Genomic DNA, 26,074 nt, shown 5'->3' with positions numbered 1-26,074 from the left:
AGTTAGAGTGAGTTAAGTGCGGGGAGTTAGAGTTGGAGTTGAGCAGTGTGAGTCAAGAGATAGAGCTGGGAGTTTAGAGTCTTAGGTGGATGTTAGCAGAGAGGATAAAGAGATTGTGAAACGCGTTGTTATTGATATTTAGTTTACTATTAGAGGTATTAGGCCGGTATAGGACAACTGTTATAAGCTTATTGAACAACCTTTTATTTATCAGCAACCACAAGCTTTGTACGCAATAAACATCTTTTTAATTCACAATATCCTCGTCTGTGGTGAATGAAGTAAGCAGGATCCATGCTAGTAGTCTGAAGGGCTGCAGCTGGGGACTGTTTGTCGTTGGTGCAGCACTCATAGACCGTAAAACGTCCGGGGGTGGGCTGTACAGGGCGAAGGGCCCGCGACATTAAAGTGGTGGCAGCGTCGGGACGAAAGATTGTCATAAAGTGGTGGTCACATTGAGATCAAAGATCTAAAGTGTTGGCAAGCAGTGCCAAGGTACAAGAAAGATTTAAGGGTGACGCATTGTGTGAAGTGTGAGGCTTAAAGAGGATTTAAGCAAACTTCTGTGAGACTCTACAATCTAGTCAGGAAGGGGATTGCATACACCTGGAAAGGGAGAAGGGGAATTCAGAGAGGAATTACCTGGCCCTAGGGTGTGGTGTGATAGCGCCTAAGACTGAGAGATTGTGAGAGAGTTACAAAGATACTTTGCGTTTGAAACTATTTCAGGCAGAAAGGTTTATAGTGAGAGGTCGGAAAAGTACGCTGGACAAAGTGCACTGAGGCAACTTTAGGCGTGACTTTGGACCTAAACTGTGGAAACTGAGCCTGAAGAAATAGTTTAACTGAAACATCCTTGATTTAAGTACAGAAATAATACCACCAAATAAATAGAAAATGCCACCTAGAAAGACTAAAACAGCTCTTAGGGACTCACAAGTAGAAAGCTCTGAAGAAGAAAATGGGGTTTCCCAGATTGAGGAAACCAGTACTGAAACAGTTAACAAAAATCCTGCTGAGGGGACGAGTTTTAAAGCCTCAGAGGAATTTGAAAAATGGAAACTTGAGAAGGAATTTAATTTGAAAATCGAACTAGCAAAGCTAGATATTGAAAGAGAAAGGGAGGCAATGGCACTGAAAGAGAGAGAATTAAGGTTACAAGCTGAGGCAAAAGAGAGAGAATTAAATATTGAGAGAGAGAGAGAAAGAGAGGCAATGGCACTGAAAGAGAAAGAAATGACCTTAAAGTTACAAGCTGAGGCAAAAGAGAGAGAATTAAAGTTACAAGCTGAAGCAAAAGAGAGAGAACTGAAAGAGAAAGAAATGACCTTAGCTATTGAGAGAGAAAGAGAAAGGGAGGAAAGAGAATATTTATTAGAAATGAAAAGACTTGAATTATCAGCTGTAGATAATAGAAACAACAACAATAGTTCCACACAAAATCCTAGCAGGGTGGATTTAAAAAGATTCCCTGACTTCAGAGATAAAGACGACCCTGAAGCATTTATCATTTCTTTTGAGAGGGCTTGCGAAGATTTTGAAGTAAAAGATGAGGAGAAAATGCAAATACTGAGAGCGCGTATTAGTGGAACATTAACAGAGATTTATTCTCAAATGCCATCTGATCAATCTAAAGATTTTGAAGCATTTAAACAGTTGGTTTATGTTAGATTCGGAATTACTGCAGAGCAACTGAGACAAAAGTTTAGAACAATAAAAAAGGTGCGTGAGGAAACATTTGCTCAACTAGGAGCTAAAACTACAAATTATTTAAACAAGTGGCTAGAACAGGAGGGTGCTGATTCTGTGGCGAAAATAAAAGAGGTGATCGCATTAGAACAATTTTATGACACGATTAATAGTCATCTGAAGTATTTAATTAAAGAAAGACGCCCTAAAACCATCCTGGAAGCTGCTAATCTGGCAGATGAAATAAATGAAATCCGAGAACACGCTTATGATGCCCCAAAATATAAGGACAAACAGTGGGAAACAAATAAGTTTAAGAGAATGCAACAGCCCACAAAGTTTACCACAGAAACTGCCAAGAAAATTTTTCCCGCCAATGCAAATGTTCCCCATAACACGCCTATGACAACGGGGGGGACTGAGGGAAAAGTAAATAAATATAGTGAGGGTAAAAGGCCTGAATTAATCTGTTGGCAATGTGGGAAAAAAGGCCATAGACAACTGGACTGTAGAACTGAAATCAGAACTAGGAGTGCAAATACTATCCCTCAGAAGCAGACATATTGTGTCCAAACTGTGGAGACAGAGCCAACTGCCAACATGGTTGCCACGACAACCGAGGCCCAGTCAGAGGCTGATGAGTTACCAGTGGCCCAAGTTGTGAGGTGCTATATAATTCAACAAGATGACATGTTATTATACAAAACAGGAGAAGAAATTTGGGTGAATGGTAAACAATATAAAGGCTTAAAAGACACAGGGTCTCAGATTAGTATCGTACATCCTGATTTATTAAAGCCAGAAGACTTTATTAAAGGCAAAACAATCGGTTTAAAAGGAATATCAAAACAGCCAGAAATCTTGCCAGTCGCATTAGTTAATCTGACATATAAACAATGGTCTGGAAAATGGCAAGTAGCAGTTTCACCAGAAATCCCAGCTCCAATGTTAATCGGGTGGGATTTACTTGACCATGTACAGAGTGCATTTGTAATAACTAGGGCACAAAAACTGCGACAGTTACCTCAGGAGGAAAGGCCTGATACAATTGCTGAACTGACACAAGATACAAGTATAATGCCAGTTACAAATAGTCAAGCAGCTAGTTTTGCAGCCAAGCAGAAACTAGATACAGATTTACAGAAATATTTTCAAGCCACAGCCGTGAATACAGTATTAACCCCTGAAAGCCCGGAGCGGTTTATAGTCAACAATGGGTTGCTATACAGAGAGATTCTTTTAAAGCCTAATAGAGGGGGTAATGAGATCCACAGGCAACTGATAGTACCTACTGAATTTAGAACCAAGATAATACAACATGCACATGGCAGTATCTTTGGAGGTCACTTGGGAATCACCAGAACCAAACAAAGGGTGTCCCAAAATTTCTTTTGGCCTGGGATGGGCAAGCAAATAAAGTTATTTTGTCGAACGTGCCATACTTGCCAATTACAAGAACAGTGCAAGGTTGCTCAACACAAACAGAAAGTTTGGTATGACAAAAAAGCACCTGAGAGATCTTTTGAGCCAGGACAAGATATTTTATTAATCAGATCAGTAAACAGTGACAAGTTACAACTGACACGGGAAGGTCCTTTTAAGATCATTTCAAAATTGAATGATGTAAACGATATAATTCAATACGGTGAAGGGAGGCGGGTCATGCATGTGAATATGATAAACCCAATCAAGTCACTAAACCATGAGCCCACTCTAGACTACAGTCGTCACATTGTTGAAAAAGCCTGTGATATTGGTAAAGGAGTGTCTACCTGCAATGTGACCAGTGACCTATCTGTGAGATCAGTTAGAACTACTAGTCAAATTTATGATAAACCATTCATCAGTTGGAAAGATAGAAAGAAAGACGTACTAGAAGTTATAGCTGGCATGGGGTCCCATCGACTTTCTATGAAAGTGAAAGTGTTTCCTACACTAGAGATTGTGTGGTGGGAGGATGGGTACCCTGCTGCTCATGCAACACAAATAAATGTCCAAAATGAATGTAGTTACACAGCATTAACAGGGCTACCACGTCAAAGGCATACAAAAGTAATCTTAAAATTGCTCGAAGTGGGAACTAATAAATCACTACAGACCAAAGATGAACTGACAACAAGGGAGATTGCTATGAGCAATAAGCAATCAAAGCTTTTTAGCCTACTTTCATTATGTGATCACGCTTGTCTAGAAAGCTTCCGCAAGCTGACTAAAAAAGAAGATATCCACAAACTTCTGAAAATAGTTCCCAGTGCATTTAAAAGCCAGACAACCAGTGTTTATGCAGCTTATGATGACCTGGAGATGTGTGTACAAGTCCGCGAGCTTAAACATTTAACAGAGATCCTGAAGGAGGGAGAGGTTGAACTAAGAGAGCTTTTGGCCCTGAGAAACAAGGACTCTACCCAGCTTGGGATCCACAATCGTTACAGACGCCTCGAGTGCAGGGATCGGCATGGGACTGTGTCATCTGGCCGAGAAAGACAGCTTACATCCCATCACGTATGGCAGAGAAAAGACTGGTGCCCAGAGAAAGATACTTCTTGCGACGGTTAAGGACGATAAGGAGCGTGAAAGGATCCTAAACATCATCGCAGACGCCTATTCATGAAGACCCAAAGACAAAGGTTAATGGACAGTTACGGCTTTTCTTGCAATAAAAGCCTAACGCTGCATGAACTATTGTATATAATGTGAAAAACCCAAATATTATGCCTGTATGATATGTGGAGTTAAGGTTAGTAAGCATAGAAAATGTTTATTTATGTTAATGTTTAAAAAATGTTGTTTGTATCAGAGGGATACTTTGGCTAGTAACTCCTCTGATACAAACCTAAAAAGGAGGGAGGTATGTGGAGAACTAGCCCAATGCCAGGTAGGGGTTAACTTTTCTGACAGTTAGAACCCTCAGGGGCGGGCTTAGCCTGGGTATAAAACACCCCTCCCAGTGGGCAGTAAGGCAGTTCGAGTTGAAGTGTGGGCAGGAGGAAGTTAGAGTGAGTTAAGTGCGGGGAGTTAGAGTTGGAGTTGAGCAGTGTGAGTCAAGAGATAGAGCTGGGAGTTTAGAGTCTTAGGTGGATGTTAGCAGAGAGGATAAAGAGATTGTGAAACGCGTTGTTATTGATATTTAGTTTACTATTAGAGGTATTAGGCCGGTATAGGACAACTGTTATAAGCTTATTGAACAACCTTTTATTTATCAGCAACCACAAGCTTTGTACGCAATAAACATCTTTTTAATTCACAATATCCTCGTCTGTGGTGAATGAAGTAAGCAGGATCCATGCTAGTAGTCTGAAGGGCTGCAGCTGGGGACTGTTTGTCGTTGGTGCAGCACTCATAGACCGTAAAACGTCCGGGGGTGGGCTGTACAGGGCGAAGGGCCCGCGACAGGAGGGCGTTCCACAGGGCGGGTGCCACTACCGAGTAGTGCCTGGTTCCCTGTAACTTGGCCTGGTTCCCTGTAACTTGGCTTCTCGTAGTGAGGGAACCACCAGAAGGCCCTCGGCACTGGACCTCAGTGTCCGGGCTGAATGATAGGGGTGGAGACGCTCCTTCAGGTATACTGGACTGAGGCCATTTAGGGCTTTAAAGGTCAGCACCAACACTTTGAATTGTGCTCGGAAACATACTGGGAGCCAATGTAGGTCTTTCAAGACCGGTGTTATGTGGTCTCGGCGGCCACTCCCAGTCACCAGTCTAGCTGCCGCATTCTGGATTAATTGCAGTTTCCGGGTCACCTTCAAAGGTAGCCCCAAGCTACAAGCCTGGTAGATTTCCCAAGGTTACTGTATGGAAAGTGGTTAGGAATTCTCGGCCAATGGGCTGAATGTTGGCCACAGCATCTCCCCCCTTTGTCCCACCCACTCCACACAGCAAATAGGATTGATTAAAAATAAAATTGAAGCAGCTTACATTGGTGCCAGTGGAAGTTTCTAAAGCTTAATTGCACAGTGGTTAGCCATACACAACACACACATTCCAAATTTCCCCAGGCAGCAATCAGGGTTGAGTCTCCCGTGCACTGTAGGTACCACCACCAAAAATCACTCCCCATGCAGTACTTTGTTGTTGTTGTTCAGTTGTTCAGTCGTGTCCGACTCTTCGTGACCCCATGGACCAGAGCACGCCAGGCACGCCTATCCTTCACTGCCTCTCGCAGTTTGGCCAAACTCATGTTAGTAGCTTCGAGAACACTGTCCAACCATCTCATCCTCTGTCGTCCCCTTCTCCTTGTGCCCTCCATCTTTCCCAACATCAGGGTCTTTTCCAGGGAGTCTTCCCTTCTCATGAGGTGGCCAAAGTACTGGAGCCTCAACAGTACTTAGTCTTGGGGAAAGAATGCAGTACTTAGTCTTGGGGAAAGAAAAGCTCCTACCAGCCTCAATGAAGCACTGTTTTTAAGCCTAATTGTTACAGGGGGGGGGCGATCTTTGTGAATTGCAGCTGGAAACAGAAGAGTTAGTTCTCTCTTTTCCATGCACTGTGATCTCCATGAAGATCATATCCATATCTAGCAATTAGACTTGAAAAGAGAGAATGTTTGAAAAGGTGTGTGTATATGCATGTGTGAGAGAAGTGCACTGTCCTATCTACTTTGTGTTAGTCCCATCATTGCTGGCATGTGGTCTCCAGAAGGTGATCTGGCATTTAGGCAAAGGTTCTCCCCTCCTGGTATAGAATAAATAATGGAGGACGACTGTGGTCTTTTTCTCACATCACAATAGGAAAGGATCATGCACCAGAAGAAGATATAGGAGCCTGGTCAATTTCCAATCATTTCACTGGTAAATTTTGACATTATGAGCCACAATTTTCCTGTATTATTCTGTTGGTGACTCTCTTTTCTTTCTGTTCTTCCCTGTACTGATGTAGACACGGTCACAATCAGAAACAAAAAGAAATCTGGGTTTAAATATTGGAGTTCTTTGACTCAAAGGAGAGCGGTAGACCAGCAGCTCTAGTTCTAGATTATTTAAGCTGAAGATGAAATGCTACCCAGTGAGATATTGCCAAAGAAGACAGACAAAGCCACACAATGTTAGCATAAAATAGATTGTGCATATTCAAAGAATAAATAATAGGACCAAGAACAAGGAGAAGAGGCATCAGCCCAGACCAGCCATTGCCACATTACCTCAAGTCTCTGTGAGGGTCCAGAGCTGAGATAGGAAACCACTACCAGGAAGTAAGGAAGCCCAGTATCGCGGCCCCTTCCTTTGGACAAGGCGTTTTCTGGGGAAGCAGCAATGGTTTTGGCACAGGGGTATCAGGTCCCACACAAATGCCCACCACAGGATCCTCCCCTCCTGTCTTCAGAGAAAATCTTATCAAGATTGACAGCAGAGTCTTGTTGGTTACAGGCTAGTCACTGCTGTTACTGAATGGACTTAGGACAAATTGTTAACTTGATTGAGAATAAAGAGATCTGTAAACTGGAGTGCGGGTGGCGCTGTGGGTTAAACCACAGAGCCTAGGGCTTGCTGATCAGAAGGTCGGCGGTTCGAATCCCAGCTCCTGCCCACCTAGCAGTTTGAAAGCACGTCAAAAGTGCAAGTAGATAAATAGGTACCGCTCCGGCAGGAAGGTAAACGGCGTTACCGTGCACTGCTCTGGTTCGCCAGAAGCGGCTTTGTCATGCTGGCCACATGACCTGGAAGCCGTACACCGGATCCCTCAGCCAGTAACATGAGATGAGCACTGCAACCCCAGAGTCGGACACGACTGGACCTAATGGTCAGGGGTCCCTTTACCTTTACCTAAACTGGAACTGAAATTGAAATAATAGTATTTCTTATTTCCAGTCCAAAGAATCTCAAATTCAAGCTAGTTCTGAAATGTAGTGGGTCTCTCCAGCATCAATATGTCCCCTTTCCCACCAGCAATATAAATGGTTGCTGAGAACCCAGGGAATTGTGTGATCCACACTCATGTTTCTTAAAAATGGATTAGTTGTAAATATTAAAATATGATCTCGCAAGACATCTCGGATATAATTTTTGATCAAAATATTTTAATGTTCTACAGAAGATAAGTCAATAGCTATAAGAAAAGTGGTTTGATATGGTTGAACTTCACTGTCAGTTTCATGCATTTGAACTCTCAAATCTTTCTGCTTCGCAGTGGCCTTCTAAAAAGAAGAAAAGGAATTGCATTCAAAAATTGACTTTGGGGGATCCCAATGATAAAATTAAAAGAACAGTGGGGAATCTGGTACAACTCCAATTTCCACAGTCAAGTAAGTACTGTGTGGAGTTTAAAGGATATGAAATGCATCCACAACACTTTGAGACTTATCCTTTTTAGTTTTTCTTCTTTTAATCTTCTTTGCATTCCCCCATTCCCAGCAGGGGTTTTTCCTATTCCACCACCTACAAGGATACCAGCTGTGAGCTCTTTTACTTCATAGGATATTAACACTTTCTATTGGCTCTGAATATGCAATGAGGTTTATTGATGTAGCTTGGAGTTTCCAAGGAATTATGCAGTCGGAATTTCTCTTGTTTCGATTTCAGCAGCATGTTCAAAGGAAAACTCAAGCAAGGATATCGACATTCATGTGGGATATAGATCTGTTTAACACTCTGCTAACAATAGTTCCATTCCAGATTTCTGAGTTGTCTTCAGACTGATTTGTGGTGCATTGTTGTTGTTGTTGTTTTTAAAACTGTCAGGTGTGCACTGGCAAAGCTCTGCTGAGGCTCCAGAACATAAGACTACTGTGCCTTTAATTTAAAGTTTCCTCCTTGCCGTTCCCTTTATTGTTTTCTGTTCAGCATGAGTAGGGGATAAATGATGTATTTCCATTTAACTGCTCAGTTCATTTGAACAGTTAGTGGGGGAATTAATAAGTTATGCCCCTAGTCATGCTGGTTTTAATTACTGCATTATTTTCATTCTATTTTCTTAATTTTCTTTAATAGAATCAGTCATTAAAGTTCCATGCCCTGCATAGAACTGAATACTAATTATAGGGTAATTCATCACACCCTACCTTCAAGTGTCCTGCTTGCACAGAACCTGTGGATGTAAATTCAAACATGCATAGTCTTCCGTATGGACAGATCCCTTCGTGGAAGAGATATATCATGCACTGGGGAGCCTATGCATATTCAGCTGTCTGCAACAGAACACTTGGACATGTGGAGGTTGGGATGGGTGGGGCCAGTGGGTGTGACCCCAATTCTCAGTAAGACTGTAGACTTCAGTTCCCTTTGACAATGTTAAAGCTTTTCATGTTACATGAGTTACAAATCATGATGTATTGCTTGTTAGATCTGCAAAGCAATTGAAGGAGTCGAACTCAAATTGAAAGCAACATTTTCAGATTAAGGCAATTTTTTATTTGCATTGTTATTTATGTTTTCTTTGTGCACAGCTAAGTGTATGGCTCAATTAAACTGGCTGGGAAACAAACCACTCTAAAACCTCTTGAAAGAAAGAAAGAAAGGAAGGAGGGAAGGAAGGAAGGTAGGAAGGAAGGAAGGAAAGGAAAGGAAAGGAAAGGAAAGGAAAGGAAAGGAAAGGAAAGGAAAGAAAAGAGAAGAGAAGAGAAGAGAAGAGAAGAGAAGAGAAGAGTTAAGTTTTGCCAATACCTTTCTTCTTATTTCCAGATTTACTACTAGATGACAATTCTGGCTTCAGTGAAGACAGCACTTTACACAATTTAAAAATTACAATGACACATAAGACAGAGATGTGTTGGAGCACTGATATATTCTATTCTACTACCCAAGCTAAGGAACAAGTTGCATTTTGTTGTTTGAAATGATACATTGACAGCATCCTGACAGAACACAAAACAGATTGAAAAAGATGCTTTTGCTACTCTAAAATGACATGACTATATCCTATACAATGTCAAAAAAAATCTATCAGCCACAATTTTATCCCAGTTTCAAACAGTATAGGCTCACTTCAAATTTTGTTCTGGAAGATTTTATGAACACTGTTTTCACATTTCTTACTTAATTTTCCAAAACTGAATTTGCACATTTGTGGAAGGCATCTTTCCACAGATGAGAGACGAAGGCTCCATTTTAGACCCCATCAAACTGGCACCTCCTATTTTTTCTGCAGAAAGTGAAGTGTTCTAACATTGCATGTTTACTCCAAAGGAAACCCCACTACATTGAATAGGGCTTACACTTTAGTGTTTAGGACTGCAGCCTTAATCACAATGTGGGCCAGAAAAGAATTTTAGAGGGAAGTTTGTAAATATGGGTAACATACAGTGGTACCTTGGGTTACAGATGCTTTAGGTTACAGACGCTTCAGGTTACAGACTCTGCTAACCCAGAAATAGTACCTCGGGTTAAGAACTTTGCTTCAGGATGAGAACAGAAATTGGACAGCAGCAGCGCAGAGGCAGTAGGAGACCCCATTAGCTAAAGTGGTGCTTCAGGTTAAGAATGGACCTCCAGAACAAATTAAGTACATAACCAGAGGTACCGCTGTATTTCATTTCCACCCAAGTACTATGAGAGCAATACAGGAGAGGTTTGAAGTTGGTTTCATGGGGAACAGTTGCCCAGATACCAAGGAAATCTGTGGATAGGAAGGGTTTAGTATCCATGTGTCCCTTTTGCAACACTGCATTTCACATTCCCAACAGTTCATGCATGGATTTTGCCTCATGGTGGGTTGGGAGGCATGGAGGGGTCATTTGCAAATTATATCTACTGAGATATGTTTAAGTTCATTTTTTTTTAAACCAAAAATGTAGTTAAAACCAACTTCATAAATTGGCATCATCCACTGGACAACCTGGCAGCTTTAATCCATTTAGAGCCAATTTCAAATCAGTATGTTCACCTTTGCTAGCAACAGACTTACCCTCACTTGACCAACAAATGCATTGGCTTCCTCTTCTAGTACTGTAAGGTTCTTAGGCAGAAAAGGATCAAAGACTGGCCCATTGTCATTTACATCTGTTACAACCACATTCACTGTAGCAGTTGATGTCTGCAAGAAAATGGAAATATAATTATGAAGCAGATGTTTTTAACCTTACAGAACAAATCTAGACAGCATCTTAAAAAGCAGAGACATCAGCTTGCCAACAAAGGTCCGTATAGTTAAAGCTATGGTTTTCCCAGTTGTGATGTATGGAAATGAGAGCTGGACCATAAAGAAGGCTGATCGCCGAAGAATTGATGCTTTTGAATTATGGTGCTGGAGGAGACTCTTGAGAGTCCCATGGACTGCAAGAAGATCAAACCTATCCATTCATAAGGAAATCAGCCCTGAGTGCTCACTGGAAGGACAGATCCTGAAGCTGAGGCTCCAATACTTTGGCCACCTCATGAGAAGAGAAGACTCCCTAGAAAAGACCCTGATGTTGGGAAAGATGGAGGGCACAAGGAGAAGGGGACGACAGAGGACGAGATGGTTGGACAGTGTTCTCGAAGCTACTAACATGAGTTTGACCAAACTGCAGGAGGCAGTGGAAGACAGGAGTGCCTGGCGTGCTGTGATCCATGGGGTCACGAAGAGTTGGACACAATTAAACGACTAAACAACAACAACAGATTGTCCTACTATTCCATTACATGCCACCCCAATCTCCAAGCGATATGAGATTCCAGGGGTTCAAGAAAGGGAATATCCTGAACTTGCACACTTGGATGCTACATCCTACTGATGGAAAGCTCAATACGTTCCTTCTTTACTTTATGTATTGGAGGTACAGGCTGAAAATAGAGTGCATTAATTAGAAGCAAAGATGCAAATGTGACCTTTCCCATGAAAAGGTGTAACCACAGTGACAGTTAACTAACCAGGATGAAGCAACTGAAGCAGGAGCTCCCATTCTGTACCTCATTACAGTCTTGCTGATGCTCCTATAAATGCAACTGCAAGTCTTAGAAATTTGCATATTTTTTTCTGCTCACCAAACATTCTGTTTAAAATGAAATAAAGGTAAAAGTACTAAAATCCAAGTGCTAATATACGGAAGGTTGCACCTTGGACAGATTCCCCACCCCCAACCCCTTGAGTTATATCTTCATTAGAGAAAACTCTTTGTGCACTAAACAGAGAAGGCATGCAAAGTCCCTAGAAGATGGAAGATGGAAGATGCATATATGGTATGCCTTTATTTCTGTTTTTCTCATGTCACATTTTCCTTTCCACAAGAATATCCACAAGAAAATAATCAAATAAAAATTTGAAATCTCCATGGACTTTGCAGGAAAGTTAAATGAACAACAGGACAGAATCTAGCCTGTTGCTCATTGCTTACTCGACAAAATCCAGAGTTGTTTGGTATTCCAATCCCCACTCCCACGCTGGGGAGTATCTTCCCAAAGACGGGGGGGGGGAGGGGAGACATCAAAATAACCTTCCTTATGGGCTTTCCACAGACAGGCACAGAACAGGGATTTTGTAGATTGGGATCCCCAGTCTACATCGTAGAGCCAGTGGAGAAAAAAATAACATTTCAAAGCTAAGGATGAAAGGTTTAGGTAAAGGATTGTGCCATTTGTCAGCCAGGAAGCTTTGCCTGAGGCTGGTTTGCCCACGCATCTTTTACCAAGTGATGAATTCAGTGTGTGAATAAGACATCACACATCATCTTACACCATGGAAAGAGCTTTCACATTTTCTCACAAATGCATCCAGTTCCCAGCAATTAAGTGTAGAGAACATTATTGCTATGAGTTAGTGGAGAAACAGGGATCCTCCAGATCCCTGGGTGCCCAGATTTCCCCCTCTAGTTTCTTGGGGGCTGGGGTTTTAGCTTGTTTTTCTGACAGACTGAGGGAGATGATGGCCCTGTCAGTATGCCATCTTAACGGCAGAAACTTTTAATGTTTGATGCTATGTTGTGTTCCTTTATATTCTGTTGGAAGCTGCCCAGAGTTGCTGGGGCAACCCAGTCAGATGGGCGGGGTACAAGAAATAAATTATTACTGTATTGTTATATTTACAACAGGTAGCCAGGACAATGTGGGCATGGTGTCACACAGCAAAACTGTCACATTTTAAAACTAGACGTGGAATAGTGAGGAGAAGGGGGGGGGCTGTTGCGTGGTTTGGAGTTTACTGGGAAGGAATAACAGGGAATAGGTAGAACTCCACGTGGGGGCTGAAGGTCAGAAAACCATTTTGGCAGGCTGGGACAGAGGCACAGAAATTAAGTTTAAGATGCCTTGGAAAGCCAGTACTGCACTGCTGAGGAAACAAGCCCTGCTTGAGTTGTGAATGCTATAAACTCTGCATTCCCTCCCTTGAAAGCTTCCGGTGTAAATATGTGTAATATAAACAATATGTCTTAAAGACAGTCTCTACCACATCTTGATTCCCTACAGAAGCATGACCCTGGGTGAGTGCCTAGAACTCCCCTGGAATCGTGATACTTCTTGGCAGAGATTGGGGGTGGCATAGAACCTTTGCAATATTACGCATGTGAGCCAGCCTGTAGTCTCCAAAGTGCAGAACGAAATGTTATGGCAGACATAAGCGTACTATCAAAACAGCAGCACTGTGTTACACTATCATGCTGTAATCCTCCCTGGGTCCACTCCACTGGCTGCAGCTTTGTGAGACAGGGAATCATGTACCATGTATTGAGTATCCCTTGATTTTCAAGAGGAGAACAAGACACAACATTGCCATTTTTTTGTGGCAGTCCCCTGTCATTCATAATACTGTATATAATTCCTCTCTAAGCTTGCCTCCTTATGGACACTTGTATCTAAACACAGCACATGAATTTCACTGTTAAGAGAATAGTATCGGTTTACTAGCAACTCATTGACCATTGCTTTCATTATTTAATTTTAGCACAAAACAATACTGAAATCTTACATTATAAGTAACAGTTCAATTCCCCAAAATGATGCTTCATTTACAGTAGCAAGTATGAACTACTAGCACATTTCAGGTGGAAGAAGTGGATCCATGATCCAAAGAAAGACTGCTATCCAGGATATGTTGACAGCATTTAAGAGAAATGTAATATTAGGCAGTAAATGGAAGATTACCTTTTAGTATTAAGAAAGATCACTTGTCACTGGCAGTCAATTACATCATCACGGATAACAAATAATGTAACAAAGCAAAATCTCCTAACATCTCAAGAGCTAACCTAATTTGTGGGAGGGGGGGGAACCATTCTCTATACCATAGCTAGTGGAAGAAAACATTTGATATAGTTTTCCTTATGATTTGTCACACAACATTTTCAAAATGATTTCCCCAGTGCTAGGAGGGGGAAATTGAACCAAGTATATCTGCCATGTGCAAAGTCTCTGTAGAGATCCTGGTAAAATGTTTTTATATGGCACAACAAGCATCTCAGGTTATGGTTTCACACAGTGCAAAGGAAAATGTTCAAAAATGATATGTGAGAGACTTGGGCAGTGTCCTGGCCCCAGGAAGCTGGAACAGCCATAAGATGTCCCCCCCTGGGATGTCCTTCACAGTGTGCAATGTCTGTACTGGCCATAAAAAAAAACAATGGGAGGTCAGAGGATGCGACACAAATCATTTCAGTTGCAGCTCCATTTCCAAAACAGCACATTGGAGTCATTCGCACAAAACCTCCCAACATAAAGGGGAATTACTGAGGGTTACAGACAGTTTAACAAAGACTTGCCCTGTTTTGGCTGTGCTGCTCTCAGCGCCCTGTTGTTTCGGTCTCAGAAACTTGTTTTTATATTTCTACAAGAAACTTACCCCATCTGGTCGGCCATCTGAGGCTGTAACAATCAAAATGTAGCGATCGGTGCTTTCTCTGTCTAAAGGTTTTCCTAATGCCAGAAGTCCAGATCTAGCAATAAAACAAACATATATGTTACATCAAAATATGGCTCCTAAAAATTAACAAGCACTATATAGTGGTACCTCGGGTTAAGAACTTAACTCGTTCTGGAGGTCCGTTCTTAACCTGAAACTGTTGTTAACCTGAAGCACCACTTTAGCTAAAGGGACCTCCCGCTGCCACTGCGCTGCCAGAGCATGATTTCTGTTCTTATCCTGAAGCAAAGTTCTTAACCTGAAGCATTATTTCTGGGTTAGCGGAGTCTGTAACCTGAAGCGTATGTAACCTGAAGCGTATGTAACCTGAGGTACCACTGTATATATTTATATGCCGCTGGGTTGGTTGCATTAGTGAATACTTCTCGTTGTGATCCAAAGCAAAGCAAAAAGTGATATTTTTTTTAAGCATCCAAGTTTTCCTCTGTAAAAACTGCAGACAAGTACTTTCTAGTTTGTTTGCACATTAAAAAACAAAACAAACCACAAACCACTAAGTGCTGGGAATAGACCAAAACTATTCTCATGGAGGAAGTTACAAGGCAAGTATGTTTTTTCCCATTAACTTCTCCTGATGCAGAAGATCAGAACTCTCAATTCAGGGACATCTTTATTACACCATTGTGAGTAAACTATATACTTTTCTTATAGCTTACCTAATTTGGCAATATAAGTAGCAAAACAATTGTGGCTTTCACACACAACCAGTCACAATAGAAATCTGAATTCATGACCAACTCTCCAGGAAAAAGGTTCACAGCATGTGGTGTGAACCTTTTCCCATGTGGTGCTATATGTGGGGAAGGCTTTCCCTATTCCCATGCTTCCATTTTGCTCAACCCCTATCTGCAGAAGATATGAGAAACTGGCACAGCATGGGAAACTGTAATTGGTTCTTTAAGAGCTATCTGACACAGATATGCCATGCCACAATGGCCTTTAGAGGTGGAGAGCACGTCTAGTTCCTTCCAACTTCATTTTAGCTTTTAAAGGATGCCCCTGGACATGGGATTGTATTTCAAGCCTCTCCGATCTGCTTGATCATTCGAGAAGTGATCGGTTGCGGCATCCAAATACTAGAATTAAGTATTTTGTTTCTCTCCATTCCTGTTCTGCATTCAATGGCTCCCATTATCCTAGGGTCATCTGAGTTCAATGGAAGCAGAGACAAACTGCTCTACATCAGTCAGTTCTAAGGAAGTATATGCTGCAGCACCATTTCACCACCAAATTTCTTCAAATTCTAAAAGCTTGCATACATAACATAGGTCTCCCATTCTGTCCCAGGAACATTGAAGTGCAATGGAGATGCAATGTGGGCTCCTACAACATGACTGGGCTCTTCGGAAGTTACCACTCAACAGCTCCTGTCTCCTAAAGGCAGCACTGGCCTTAGATTACCAACAGGGCATTTTAAAACTTTTTTTCTGAAATCAGAAGAAACCCTTGAAATGAGAAGAGCAGTGCTGTGTTTATATTTCATTTCTTTTTTCTTTTTTGCTGCTAATTAGGTGCTAGTTAATTAATCAGTAATACAGTGGTACCTCGGTTTAACAACAGTCCGGTTTAAGAACGATTCTGTTTACAAACTCCGCAAAACCGGAAATAGTGTCTTGATTTGAGAACTTTACCTTGGTATAAGAATGGAATCTGAACGGTGGAAGGGCACCGGCGGCGGGAGGCCTCATTAGGTAAAGCGTGCCTCAGTTTAAGAATGGTTTTGGTTTCAGAACGAATTTCCGGATTGGAGGGGCTGAGCATGATATCAGGGAAGACCTAGATGTTTGGCTCCTGTTCCTGATTTTAGCTCTGCCACTTCTCTGGTAGCTTTTCAGCACCTGCTTCAAACATTTTTGTTCATTCATGCCTTGGTTTCTTTAAAGTTTTTAATGACTTGTTTTGATTGGCATTAAAATTATTCCATATAAACAAAACGCTTAGGTTTCATTATAATCAAGTTGTTTATAGATTTTGTTAAATAAATAAAATGGATTAAGTAGTTATGTTGGTTCATATCACAAATGGAGTACTTGTGTTTTCTTACAGCTCACTAGAGAGAACCTGTCATAATATTATACCGCATGTTCTGAACATGGATCCTCTGCAGAGCATCTCTGCTATACTTGCTTCTAGGGACTGAATGAATAAGTATTGTACGTATTCAAATGCAAATATTGCCCATTACTTTCACTGGAATAACCTGGAAATTTGAATGCCTTTTGTAACTTTTAATGAGTGCACACACAAAAACATATTAAAAAGTAGTGTTCGCTGCAAGTTAATTGGCCCAGACATTTTTTTGGGGGGGTGGTGGTGGTGGAGAGGGGGTGGCATTTTGGTAAATTTTCTGAAGTTGTGGAGAGAGAAATTCCTAGCGTTTTTCAGGGAAAGATTTTCCCATGATAGATATGAGACAGAAAGCTACAGTCACTCATTTTTTAAATATCTAGTAAAAAAATATGCTGGCCGTGGAGGCAGACGTCTTTCCTTTTTTTAAAGAACGTCAAAAACAAAATGTCCCTGGGTCATTCCTACTGGACTATTTTATCAATGAGAAATGCTGTCAGGATGCTACTGCTTAGTGCAGCTCCTTTATCTCTCAAAGAAATCTTTTTTTGCCAGTTAAGTGAGAGGCATTTTCATCCCAGTCTCATTCAAAAGTAGATGCCGCCCGCGACTTTTGATGGTTTATGCCAAGGGTGCCCAAACTTTTTTTTCAAAGAGGGCCAGATTTGATGAAGTGAACATGTGTGAGGGCTTTTTAAAGCTTTTTTTTTTTAAAGGATTGAGCTCTTTTTAGGATTTTACCCCAGGACATATACTGCCATGGGGGCAGGATTAAATCGACCGGCGGGCCGTATTAGGCCCCCAAAATGGACTTTGGACATGCCTGGTTTATGCATTTGCAAACCTCCAGCTACCTGGTGCAACAGTTTCCACACCCAGACCCCAATATGTATATAGATTTCCCCCTACAATGGAAAGTAAATTGCATAGAAATAACAGAGAACAGGTTCAGGGCAATAATCTGCAGTGGCAGAAGAATACCATCAACCTGAGGAGTGGAAAAGTTCCTAGATTATTGCAGCGTCCTCTGTTTTTAGTATGTTGCTTATACCCACATTCACACTGGTGAACAAATGTCTCAGTACATGAGCTTTGAGAACATAATGATAAGACTCTGCTTGCTCCTTTCCTAATTTCTGAGGGGGGGGGAACCTTCCCTCAATATATCCTTCTTTCTCCATTTACTGCAATTAATATTCCTGCAAATAATAGCTTTGCAAATGACAGGCCCTTAAAGGAAAGGTTTTCACTATTTCTGGTACATGTGCTTTCAATGTTCCAGGGCTTTTCTTTCCACTAATTAAGGTGGCATCCATTTAGGAGGAATGCTAAAAGCTTTCTCAGTTAGTAATGCCTGGAATGTCTGGTGGTGAATTCAGACAATGGGCCCAAAAGGTCTTCCTTTTCATTACAGCACATTTCATTTTTCCAGACAAGAAATGGTAAGTTAAAAAAAAAAAAAGTCACTGTCATTAGGAGAAACCTGGCAAGTCTAAAGGCTTCTAATTAATCCCAGGTCACTCATATAATGGAAGTTTCCATCTCAGTGGGTTTTACCAAGTCAAACATTTAAAATAAATAAATGGTCTCGGGTGTACAATTTCAAAGTTCAGTACCATTCACAGAGCTCCCATTAGTGTCTGAGAGCTCAACTTCAAACAGCTGAATACCTCTGATTAGAAGCTGTGTTATTTGCACACAATCTGCATATTCATTTGGGCTGGGAAGTTGAAAATTCAGCCATAAGGGTTATTCTACTTACGTTCGAGAAAGGTTAAATACGTGCTGAGGATCTCCATTCTGTATGACGTATGTTATGGGGTCACCCTCTCGATCAGTTGCCTTCAGAAGAACAACAGAAAAAGAGTGACATGTTAAGATTGCAATAGCTTCTTTTTTATTAGGATTTTTTAAAAAAAAAACCAAAAACAACAATTCCTCAGTAGTGATGGGCAACACATTTTAAATGCTAATCAACTAATTAATAACAATTAAACATTTGACAGCTTTAACTCTAGATCAACTGATTGTATGTGTTTGTCCCCTCTAGAGAGCATCTGCATTTTGGCTTCATGGGAGTGTGCTCTCATAAGCATGATAATTGCTTATTGGAATTTCAGGAAATTAGAGTATTTGCATACTTAAGCTTTAATCAACAATGACTGACAGAACGAGAGGTAATAAAGAGGTTTTCGGAGGGCAGTAAATTCTCCAGCCAATTTTCAAAATAACTCAGTAGGGATTATTTATTACTGCATTCCTTAAAATAATCACGATAGCTCCATTTAAATATTGCACCAATTTGGGCCCTTCTTAAAATATGCAGTATTAAAAATTATACTGGACAATAATCAGTTTGTAAAGAATGAAGAGATTATTAGACAATAACATTAATAAAACAGATCCAGGTGGTATTGAAGACTGATTTTCTAGATCCATTTCAATTAGGGTTTTTGCCTGTCTTTGGCACAGAAACTGCCCTGGTTGCCTTATATAATTACCTCTGCTGGGACAGAGATGGGGGCAATATGTCCCTGTTAATCCTCCCTGACCTCTCAGCATCTTTCAATACCATCAACCACTATACCCTCCCGGAGAGGCTAACGGAATTGGGGGGGGGGGGGCAGCACTGCTTTGCAGTGGTTCCAGTCCTATTTGGATGGTCATTTTCAGCAGGTGGTGTTTGGGGACTGTTTTCCAGCTCAACAGAACCTTCACTGTGGGATTCCTCAGGGCAGAGGCAGTTTATCTGATTTAAGAATATAATACACAATCCAGTTCTGAAGTTAAGCATTTTAAGGTTCCATTGATTTAAGCATGTGCTTATCTACCACCCATTTAAATCAATGGGATACAGCAGTGCTTAACTGTATTTCTATGTATAAAAAAGAAATGTTTTGGTTCCACAGTTGTTTAAAAACAACAACAAATAAAAAGGAACACAGTGGTTCTCTCTCTCCCCCCCCCAACTTCCAAACTTTTTTTTATTTTTTATTTCAGGTGTCAAATCTCTGTAAAATTATAAAAGTACACCTCATATGTATTACTTTTATGGAGCAGGAAGCTTAAAAACACTGTGTAACATTATCTACTATTGCATACGTATTAACATTTCACGCCTTTAAACAGCTGCAAATGAAGATCCTAAACATCTGTATGACAAAAACTGTTATGTTGAATGAATGAATTTCATTTAAGACAAATTAGAGCAACAATTTTCAGACGTTTAGCAAGGATTCCTCAAAGAAGAAAATAATCTATAATGATGGGCAAGCTACTCTAAAAGTCCTCTAGTCCATCACTGTTGTCTGCTACAAAATGAAGCCAAAGGAGACTGCTGGCTGTGTTCTAGGAGGTACTTTCAAATCCATGGTGGGCAGTAATGAGATCCAAGAGGCCCAACCAACACTTTATGTGAACTGAACATGCACCTCAGAAGTGTCTGAGATGTACATGCGGAGGTTTCTCAGCAGGCAAATCAATAAGGAAAGGGTTAAATGGCAGCAGAAAACCCATACTATAGAACAGGGTCCCAAACTTGGTTCTCCAGCTGTTTTTGGACTACAATTCCCATCATTCCTGACCACTGGTCCTGCTAGCTAGGGATGATGGGAATCATAGTCCAAAAACAGCTGGAGACCCAGGTTTGAGAAACCCGTGTTATAGAGCAACAATGGGGAACTTGTGACCCTGCAGCCATTGCTGGAGTGTAACTCCCATCAACCCTAACCATTAGCTGCATTGCCTGGAGTTGAAGACCATCACTTGTAGGGCCACAGATTCACTAACCACACACCCCCACTATAAAGTAATATTTGTCCAGAACAGACCCTGAAAACAGCAAAAGTAGCTAGGATCAAGACCATCACATCCATAAGCAGAAATAGAGTTCTGTAAATGCTTACATTGAAGCATTCTGTACCTGCAAATTTAGCAAAATGGCACCAATTCTCATGGCCTCACTAAGTTCAAGACTGTACATCTGCTGGGGAAAGCGGGGTGGGCTCTGATTATTTGGAGGAAGAACCTCAATGTAAACAGTAGTGATGGAACTCCTGCAATGACAATGAAACAAACAAAGCAAAACAGTCAAAACCTTTTATTTTAATTGGGGGAAAAATTACACCACACTGCACTCAACATTTCTTCTGAACCTTTGGGTTACATCCCTGCAATTCTTTGCATCTGTTGCATCTGACACAAGGTGTTAACAGGGCAGAAAGATTAGTGTTTAATTGCATTTCATTTATTGTATTTTCTATGTTTTTAATTTGCTCTGCTTTATCTGTGTAAGCTACCTTGAGTCCTGGACTAGGAAAAGGAAGGATAAAAATAATGTTAATCATAATCATTATAAAAAATATTCAAAAATTATTTCCTCTTTATACTGGTCACATTAGTTGATTTCACTTCATGATTTTTCTTTTCTTTTCTTTTTTTCTTTTGGGTGGGGTGAATAAACATCTAACTGATCTAAAGGATTAAGAAGCTATTTATTATGCATAAATAAGCTATTTAGATCTCTGGGGTGACAGGGAGAAAACGTGACTTGAAAATTCCTTTCATCTGACCAATTTGGTGGAAACACTTAAAAAAAAAAGAAACCATGAACATTTTCTTAAGGCTAGAAAAGAATAGTATGGGTGACACAATGCCTTGGAGTGCTGTGCTGAATATTGAAATTTGCCTCTTAAATGGTATCAGCAAAAAACAAAATAGATAAAGTATAGTCTTACAAATGCAGGGATGGAAAAGGTAAAGCCTGAAGGATGTGTGTACCACAGTCAGTGAATTTGTCATAGTCTATGAATTTATTATAGAACCCCGAGGGCAATGGCTTTCATTTAAATCTTCTGGCCCTTGCATTTGCAACGATACATTAGAAAATGTGATGGCAACAATATTAACTGACTGGGAACAACAGCAGCAGCAACAGCAACATCAAAATAAGATAAGAGTTAAAAGTTTAAATGCCTGTGGATTTTGAGCCTATATACCACAAATTTCCAATGGTAATGCAGAGTTCTTTACATTTAAATGCAACTGTAGGTCTGATTAGATGATAGCTTTTAACAAATACAGTACTGTATACTAAACACACGGAGGGGGAAATGGACCTGTACATGTTGGTCCCATTCTCTATGTCCACCGGCTCTGCCACCAAAGTTAACACATTCAGTGGACCATCAGAAAGGATAGGCTATGTGTATATACTTGTATGTGCCTCAGTGTTCCACCCAGTCAGGTCAATGGCTTACGTATCTTGGCTCTCTGTTCTGATGGCTGTTGAAGGTGGTGACATCAACAATCCGACTCCTGCCTCAACACATAAGCCATACATGTGGAGGACTAATGACCAAACATCCCTACAGTTGCAATTAAAGAGTGAAGACGTTCTCCATAGGGTGAATAGTTTGGACTTCCAGGTTTTGCCCATTTAGGGGCTATTTTGGTGATATTTCACCTCTAGACCTGATGGTATTTGGAATGGTTCTTTGTCTCACCTGGTTCTTCCGCATCCTTCTCTCAAATATGAAAGGTAACATTCAACCCAGGAGGGGAGAAAGTCCCTCTCCTGCCTCTTGCACCGTATGGAAAGGTGAAGGGCAGGAGTGAAGTGTCACCCAAACAGGTCATGGAAAGGTTTAGGAGTATCTGTTTTAGTCTGTTGTGTTTTCTTTTTATTTGTATTACAACTGAGTGGCCAAACTTCCTTAACTGGTCTCTATTTGTTTCTCCAGCTTTGCTTTTCTGAACTTTTGTGGTGCTAAGATGTGGGCAAAATTTATCTTTTTGCCAACACAGTGGTAACCTTGGCATCTACATGCCCAGAAACATGTAATACACATTTCAGAATGGATTGGGCAGACAACGAAATCTGTCAATTAATTTCAAAATGGATCTGACGTCACTTAAAATACACACATTGCCCTGTTATGTGTAATGTCTCCCTACATACACTGTCACATTTAAGGTGGGGAAACACCTGCAAATTATGACATGCAAATCAGGCCTAAGGCCTCTCAGCTATTCTATTCAAACCTGAAGTGTTCTGTGAGTTAAAATCACCCTTTGTTTTGTTTTGCTTCTGCCAAGTTAGTATGAGAAAATCATCTCTTTCTACTCTACGCTTCCCAGATCTAACATGTGGGAGATTAGAAACTGAATGACTTTGCTAGTACAAATGTAGGTTTCCATGGAGTGTATTTCATTGCTTGTCCAGTGTTTGCACAGCTTGCAATTTGTGCTCCCAATTGAGCTGAGGCACACTATAAGATTGTATCATCTGGATAAAAGGTTACCTCCAGCTCAGCGATCCTTTCATTCCAGGACATTTGGAGATACTACCTTTGCATGATAGTTGGCAATTTACAGAACAGACAACTACTTTTGCCTTCATTGCTTTGCTTTCTCTCCCCCATTCTCTCATTCTCAGTTTCTTAAACAAGCACACACTACAAATATGGATCAAGCAAACATAACATATTAGAATTCACTATAATAATGCTAATGCTAATACTAATACTAATGCTATTATTACTACTATTACTACTATTACTACTACTAATAATAATAATAATAATACCCAATCAACATATTATGGTGCACTGAACTAACCATATGTCTGTGTGCTGGATATATATTAATTTCATGAATGAGTCACAACAGTTCAGATATAAAGGCTTCTTTTGAATAGGATGCTTAGCAAACAACTGACTGAAGTGCCTTTTCTAAAGAAACCAAATCACGGGCGTCGTGTTTCTTTGATGACTGATCCTTTACACCTTCTACTCATTATAGTGCGGAAAGGTTAATTTCTCAGCTATGGAGGAAAAATATTTAATTATCATATCAATTACCTTCTCTGTGCAAGAGGAGCACTGTCAGATGCTTTGACAGTGAGGGCATAGGAACGTCCTACCACCAATTCAATTCCTGGAGCAATAGTGATAAGGCCCGTCTGATCATTGATCACAAAGTCTCCCGGATCTCCGGCCAGGATTTCATATGTGATCCGCCCATTTGAACCTTCATCAGCATCCATGGCGGTGAGCTACAATAGAAAATTAGAATTTAATTTTTGTTTCACCTTAGGGTTGCTGCTTGAATGACAGGAAACCCAATTTCAATTGCTGTCAAAATAAAGAGAATATTATTTGTGTGTGTGTGTGTGTAACCTGTGAAATCAGGCATCAAACAATCATGAATCAAATATGGACACCCTGTGATATAGGATGAAGCAGAAACTACATTATAGAATGCATGAACAGCAGCAGCAGCAGATCACTTAACCCAAGATGTTCCAGAGCATCTTTTGGTGCTGGTGTGGTGGGCCTGAGACACTTCCCTGACCTCCTGGCAGGAAAGTTAGTGAGAGTGACAGGGGGATGAGTGAGGCAGCAGGGAGGGTAGAAAGGTGCAAACACAGGAGCAGGAGGGCCAAATTAGCTCCATGGGTGCATTTGCACCACACTGACCTTTCCCCTCCCAGTAAACAGCTGGGAGGTCACCTGCTGGGAGGTCATGTAAGAACCTCCATCCCACCACACAGTGCACTACTGTTGTACACCTATCTCTAAAAGTGTGCAGAAGGCAGTCAGTTTCACCTTTCTCTTCCACTTCTGAGCCTCCCTAATTTCAGTTCTGAACCAGACAGAGACATGACACCTACAAAAATACTGATCTATCAGGCTGCATACTGATGTACTTGAAAATAGAAAGGCTGTTTGCTGACAGCGAGCTCTGCTTTCACCTGCCTTTATTCCTGAACTGACACACATATACACCATATCAATCTATTCCTGACGGCTTCTTTCTGAACACTCCTCAACTCATGCTTCATGCAGGATGTCTGCTTTTTATTTCATTTTCAAAGCAGCTGGTATAATTATCAGATTACAGATGTGCTTGGAAGGCACTTTTTAAAAAAGACACCCCGCTTTAAAACACACACACTTCTTCAACAAAGCATGGGGGAAGGAGGTAGCCCCATAACTAATACAAAGATTGTTAGCATTATTCACAGGGTAGGTGGCTTCATGACTGACACAGGAGCTGGCCAGTAAGTCCTCCTTTTCAAATAATAAAGATGGCTTTCTCCTAAGCCTACTTTGAGTAAGAAGACTATATGTATGACATGACGTGTTGAGTTTGGTTTCAAACTGGGCTCTTCAGTTCACATTAGTCTGTCTGTCTGTTCCTATCATAACCAGCTTCTTGAAAAACAGTTACATAATCCCATTTACTTAGATCTCCGATAGGTATTGCTACATACTGGCCAAGTGTACAAGGTTTTGTGAGTCCCACAGTGAGTGAGCAACACCACCCTTTCCTTGCAGATAACACAGGAAGGGAGAGACACACAGCCCCCCTCGTGTGCTGAATGTAAGCAAGGCTATGGGGCCACATGACTTTTCCCTTCCCTGAGAAATGTCCTCTTGAAGTATGCCGGAAGGAGTTATTCCCAAGTTCAGGTGCACATGCTGACGGCTAATGCATGCGAGAAGGGATCCTGATTGGCCAAGCTCCCTCCCCACATGCAGGAAGCCTTTGCGTGGACATCTATATCAAGCAGAACTCTTTCTGAAAATGCCAATCAGATATAGTAATGGTGGCGTGCAGGGGCATGGGAAAGGGGGGGGGGTCCGCCCCAGGTACCATCATGGAGTGGGATGACAAATTATCAAGGAACAATTACTGCCCTGCTAGGGCAGTTCTTAAAAAAACCCTTTCTGAAAATGCCAATCAGATATAGTAATGGTGGCGTGCAGGGGCATGGGAAAGGGGGGGGGGGTCCGCCCCAGGTACCATCATGGAGTGGGATGACAAATTATCAAGGAACAATTACTGCCCTGCTAGGGCAGTTCTTAAAAAAACCCTTTCTGACAATGCCAATCAGATATAGTAATGGTGGCGTGCAGGGGCATGGGAAAGGGGGGGGGGTCCGCCCCAGGTACCATCATGGAGTGGGATGACAAATTATCAAGGAACAATTACTGCCCTGCTAGGGCAGTTCTTAAAAAAACCCTTTCTGACAATGCCAATCAGATATAGTAATGGTGGCGTGCAGGGGCATGGGAAAGGGGGGGGGTCCGCCCCAGGTACCATCATGGAGTGGGATGACAAATTATCAAGGAACAATTACTGCCCTGCTAGGGCAGTTCTTAAAAAAACCCTTTCTGACAATGCCAATCAGATATAGTAATGGTGGCGTGCAGGGGCATGGGAAAGGGGGGGGGGTCCGCCCCAGGTACCATCATGGAGTGGGATGACAAATTATCAAGGAACAATTACTGCCCTGCTAGGGCAGTTCTTAAAAAAACCCTTTCTGACAATGCCAATCAGATATAGTAATGGTGGCGTGCAGGGGCATGGGAAAGGGGGGGGGTCCGCCCCAGGTACCATCATGGAGTGGGATGACAAATTATCAAGGAACAATTACTGCCCTGCTAGGGCAGTTCTTAAAAAAACCCTTTCTGACAATGCCAATCAGATATAGTAATGGTGGCGTGCAGGGGCATGGGAAAGGGGGGGGGGTCCGCCCCAGGTACCATCA

At 41.4% G+C, this 26,074-nt stretch overlaps 1 protein-coding gene across 12 annotated transcripts in view; it reads right to left on the bottom strand.

Annotated features, from left to right (window-relative positions):
• The window catches only part of PCDH15 (protocadherin related 15), a 441,732-nt gene that overhangs the window by 127,527 nt on the left and 288,131 nt on the right, over positions 1-26,074 (bottom strand). For all 12 annotated transcript variants that reach the window (XM_033149148.1, XM_033149157.1, XM_033149155.1 and 9 more), the window contains 5 exons: positions 23,379-23,572; positions 20,441-20,573; positions 18,281-18,360; positions 14,371-14,464; positions 10,525-10,653 (listed from right to left, as the gene is read on the bottom strand). In XM_033149148.1, the coding sequence (XP_033005039.1) occupies positions 10,525-10,653; positions 14,371-14,464; positions 18,281-18,360; positions 20,441-20,573; positions 23,379-23,572 (630 nt within the window). The remainder of the gene's footprint in view (positions 1-10,524; positions 10,654-14,370; positions 14,465-18,280; positions 18,361-20,440; positions 20,574-23,378; positions 23,573-26,074) is intronic.

The sequence above is a fragment of the Lacerta agilis genome, chromosome 5, assembly GCF_009819535.1.
Source record: "Lacerta agilis isolate rLacAgi1 chromosome 5, rLacAgi1.pri, whole genome shotgun sequence".
Classification (NCBI taxonomy): Eukaryota; Metazoa; Chordata; class Lepidosauria; order Squamata; family Lacertidae; genus Lacerta; species Lacerta agilis.
This window is presented reverse-complemented; position numbering and strand designations above follow the sequence as displayed.